The following is a 3748-nucleotide window of genomic DNA, read 5'->3' as shown; positions in this document are numbered from 1 at the left end:
TTGTTGGCTCCACTGCCTCCTAGCTCTTCTACGTCCTTCTAGAAACCAAGGCGCCCCCTGGCGCTGGACGTGCGGCGTCCACGGTGGAATCCTTCCAGGATGCGGAAGCCCGCCCAGCGTCCTCCAGAGGTGGCATCACGTGGTCTCCGGCAGCATCACGTGGCCTCTTGCCACATCTCGCGAGACCCGGCCCAGCAGCTGCTCCTGCCACCGCCGCTGCTCAGACTCGGCCATCTTGGCCATCGCCTTCCGGGCAGTCACAGAGTCCGGCCTGCACGGCTCCCACGATGTCGGGGTACATCACGTGCAAGTACAATAATGGGGACCTGGTGTTTGCCAAGTTGAAGGGCTATGCGCACTGGCCGGCGAGGATAGAGCAGATGGCCCAGCCCAACAGGTACCAGGTGTTTTTCTTTGGGACCCACGAGACGGCCTTCCTAGGCCCCAAATACCTCTTTCCGTACAAGGAGTCCAAGGAGAAGTTCGGCAAGCCCAATAAGAGGAGGGGCTTCACCGAGGGGCTCTGGGAGATCGAGAACAACCCGACCATCAAGGCTTCTGACTGCCGGGTCCTGGAGAAGAACCGCACCCAGGGGCCCAAGGTGGAGCCAGAGCCTAAGGCCCAGGAGGGCCATGCGGAACAGCCCAGCCATGCGGAAGGCAGCCGGGAAGAGGTCCCACCGGTGGAGGACAAGCCCTCCCAGGTGATGGAGAAGAAGGAGGAAGGGAAGGGGCTGCTGAAGAGGAAGGCAGACATCCTGTCGGAGGGCTGCCCCAAACGCCCCAAGGAGGCCGCCTCCCATGGTGACGGTGAGGAGGAAGAGGGGGAGACGCAGGCAGCAGGCAGCAGCGAGTACATAGAACAGCTCCTCGTGGAGGTAGAAGGTGGTGGTGCCACATCAGAACCTGACCTGGCTTGGGAGCCCGAGCTGGAGCAGCAGCAGCAGCAGCAGAAGGAAGAGGCTGGCGAGGAGAAGGCCACAGAGAAGGAGATTCCTGATGGTGAAGATGGCAATGATGACCTGTAGTCACCTTGTTTCTAGAAGAGCCCTGACCTGCCCATATCGTGTCATGGCCTCTTGCCACGGAAATCTGCAAGTGGGGAGCTGTGAACTAGATCCCCAATTTTCTAACTGCTCCTCTTCTTCACTCACCCTCTGTTGCTAACCCTGAACTCTGGAGATGGGGCAGGCCCTCTGGATGCAGCTGGCGACCTGACTCTCACGTCCCCCTTTGCCTTGTGATCGGAAGCCTCACCTCTCCAGGGAAGAAATGCAGCCACTGTGGTCTTCCATACCTAAGTGTTTTTGTTGAGGCTGGGAGGTGGCTGATATCACTTCCTGACGCTAGGCTCCCCCCCAACCCCCCCCCCGCCACCCCCATACTCCCTACCACCAGGCTTCCTGGACTTGTCTTGGAATGATGATAGGAATGAAGGAAGTAGGGGATAAAGAACAGGAGCCACTTCCAGGGACCTGGGAGCAGTGATCTTCAAACTAGTGGTGGTGGGGACATAAAGCTAATAACTAATTGACCTGTCTCCTCCAGGATCCATTATCCCAGTTTATGAGATTGGGGTGGGGGTGGGGGAAGGGAAGCGACAACTATAAGGGGAAGACTAATAAATCCTTAAGTCAGCCTGGGAAGTTACAGGATTTTTTTTTTTTATTAAAGCATTTGGAACTCCCAGATTGTTTGTGGTATCTGAGCTTGTTTTTACCCAGTTTCTTGAGTGGAAGTGGTAAGAAATAACTGCTGGGGCTACTCTTGTGATTGCCAGAAGAGACTTATTGTTGCCTCTTTCCATCTCTTCACAGCACAAGACCATTCTCCTGTCATATGTTTCACTCCGGATATTTTCTTTTTCATAAGGCATGTTAAAATGCCCTAAAATGGAGCCTTTGATGGTTATTATTAAAAGGATTCATGTCATTTTTTTTTTGGTTAAGAACCACCCTTGGATATGCCACCATTTGCTTTTAGCTTTCCTGTTGCTATTACCCCTATTTGTGAGATGAATTGAGGGATCTCTTTCTGTTTGGGGTTTGATTATTTTCTTGTGTTGTTGAGACTTTGGTGCAGTTACTTTTTATCTGTTTGCCCCATCTGGCTCCCTTAATGTCACCATATCTAATATGTAATCTACTGAGAAAACAGAAATATGTATCCCTTTCAACCTCATCCTGTTGGTCTCTCTTTGACTTTTCTCTTGACATTTTCACCCCTACTTCTCTCCTTGGGTTCTGATGAAAAATTGTTGACTATAGGTTTGGAAGTTTAGATCTGAGAAGCATAGACTAACTCAGTTCTAGGAAATAAAACCTACTGATTAAAACAAATCTCAGGCCTGTTTCTTTGTTTCTGAAGAATTGATTTCATCAATGAAACGTTCCTTTTGTTTTCTGTGTATCCTCTGTTAGAAATAACTACATACAGGGTTGTTTTAGAATGAACCCATGAGAAACCTTTGTGTTACCTTAAGATCTCTACTCTTGATTCCATCTCCTATACTCATTTTAAATGATTCCAACAAATAGACATAAAATTATTTACAATGTTTGGACAACAGAGTGGGCATTTTATTGCTGTTTTGATACTCTTCTTTGCCAAACAACTGATTTGGAGAAGAATAAGGATAATTGATTGGTATTTGTGAGATGAGATTACTTTGTCAAATAACACCTCTAAGATCTTTCTCATGAAAAAAAGATAGTTACTTTACAGTCTCAGATTAAAAATGTGTAATTTAGGATACTTCTCATTTTTTAGACATGCAAATATCTAGGTATATTTAAATGTGTTTTATCGTGTGTTGGGATCCCAAGTTCTTCAATGTTCATTACTGCATGCAGTGTTGAAGCTTTAGTCAATATCAGACATGAAGGTGTCAACAGAAGATAATCCTGTTTTCTATCTTTGTAAAAAAGTGCTATTATTTATAAGATGTGACATAATTCATATCAATTACTGGTATTACAATATTAATCCTATTCACCAAATACCTGTTTTGTGCCCATGAAGAATGGCACAGTTTTTGTTTCAGAAGTTAAATGGTTTGTCTTGTATTCCATGTATGCTTCTGGATTCTAACATGTATTTTACTGAAGTTAAATAAGTTTATTCTCTTGAATTGCACATTCCATAAGTATTAGTGGTGGGTTCAAAATTTAGTGAAGAAGCATTTTCATATTAATAAGTTTAAATAAGGACAATAGTTAATACTGAGCCAGGGAGCATACTAATTTCTATATCTAATGCCTTTATTAATTTATCTACCCAGTTAGGTAACTACAGTTATTGTAAATTTAGAGCTAAAGGAGCTGAAGTTCAAAGATAAGTAATTTTCTCAAGGCCATAAATGGCAAACCAAGAATCAGAGTCAGGTCTTTCTCATTCTAAATTATAGGTGCTTTGTTCCATTATATTTTATTGCTTCCTATTAAATAAAACTTCCTATTGAATAAGAGAGGAGCTTTTATTATCTACTATTTTGAGGTGAACATTTAAATTTGTAAGGTAAAGAATATATTAACAAACATTGCTTGTGGGTGTGTAGAAAAAAACACGGGTACTTGAAAATGGTTTGTGTTTAAATGACTTGATAAAATGACAAAAACAATTGCACATTCAATGGCTTTTAAGATGTATTTGACTACAGGAAGTTTGAATATGGATGTGTACATTTGCCATAGGCAAGCATATGATTTTGATAAGGTTTTTATGGAGGCACATCTTCTGAAATGATTCA

The 3748-nt window shown here is 44.1% G+C and overlaps 1 protein-coding gene across 1 annotated transcript; it reads left to right on the top strand.

Moving 5' to 3' along the window:
* Positions 1–287: 287 nt before the first annotated feature.
* On the top strand, positions 288–1028 carry Hdgfl1 (hepatoma derived growth factor-like 1). The gene has a single exon (XM_013035193.1). It carries the CDS (start codon positions 288–290, stop codon positions 1026–1028), a length of 741 nt encoding a protein of 246 aa, XP_012890647.1.
* Positions 1029–3748: the final 2720 nt, after the last annotated feature.

Source organism: Dipodomys ordii, unplaced genomic scaffold (genome assembly GCF_000151885.1).
Source record: "Dipodomys ordii isolate 6190 unplaced genomic scaffold, Dord_2.0 Scaffold206, whole genome shotgun sequence".
NCBI classification, from domain to species: domain Eukaryota; kingdom Metazoa; phylum Chordata; class Mammalia; order Rodentia; family Heteromyidae; genus Dipodomys; species Dipodomys ordii.
Note: the sequence above shows the minus strand (reverse complement) of the source record. Positions and strands in the feature narration are given on the sequence as shown.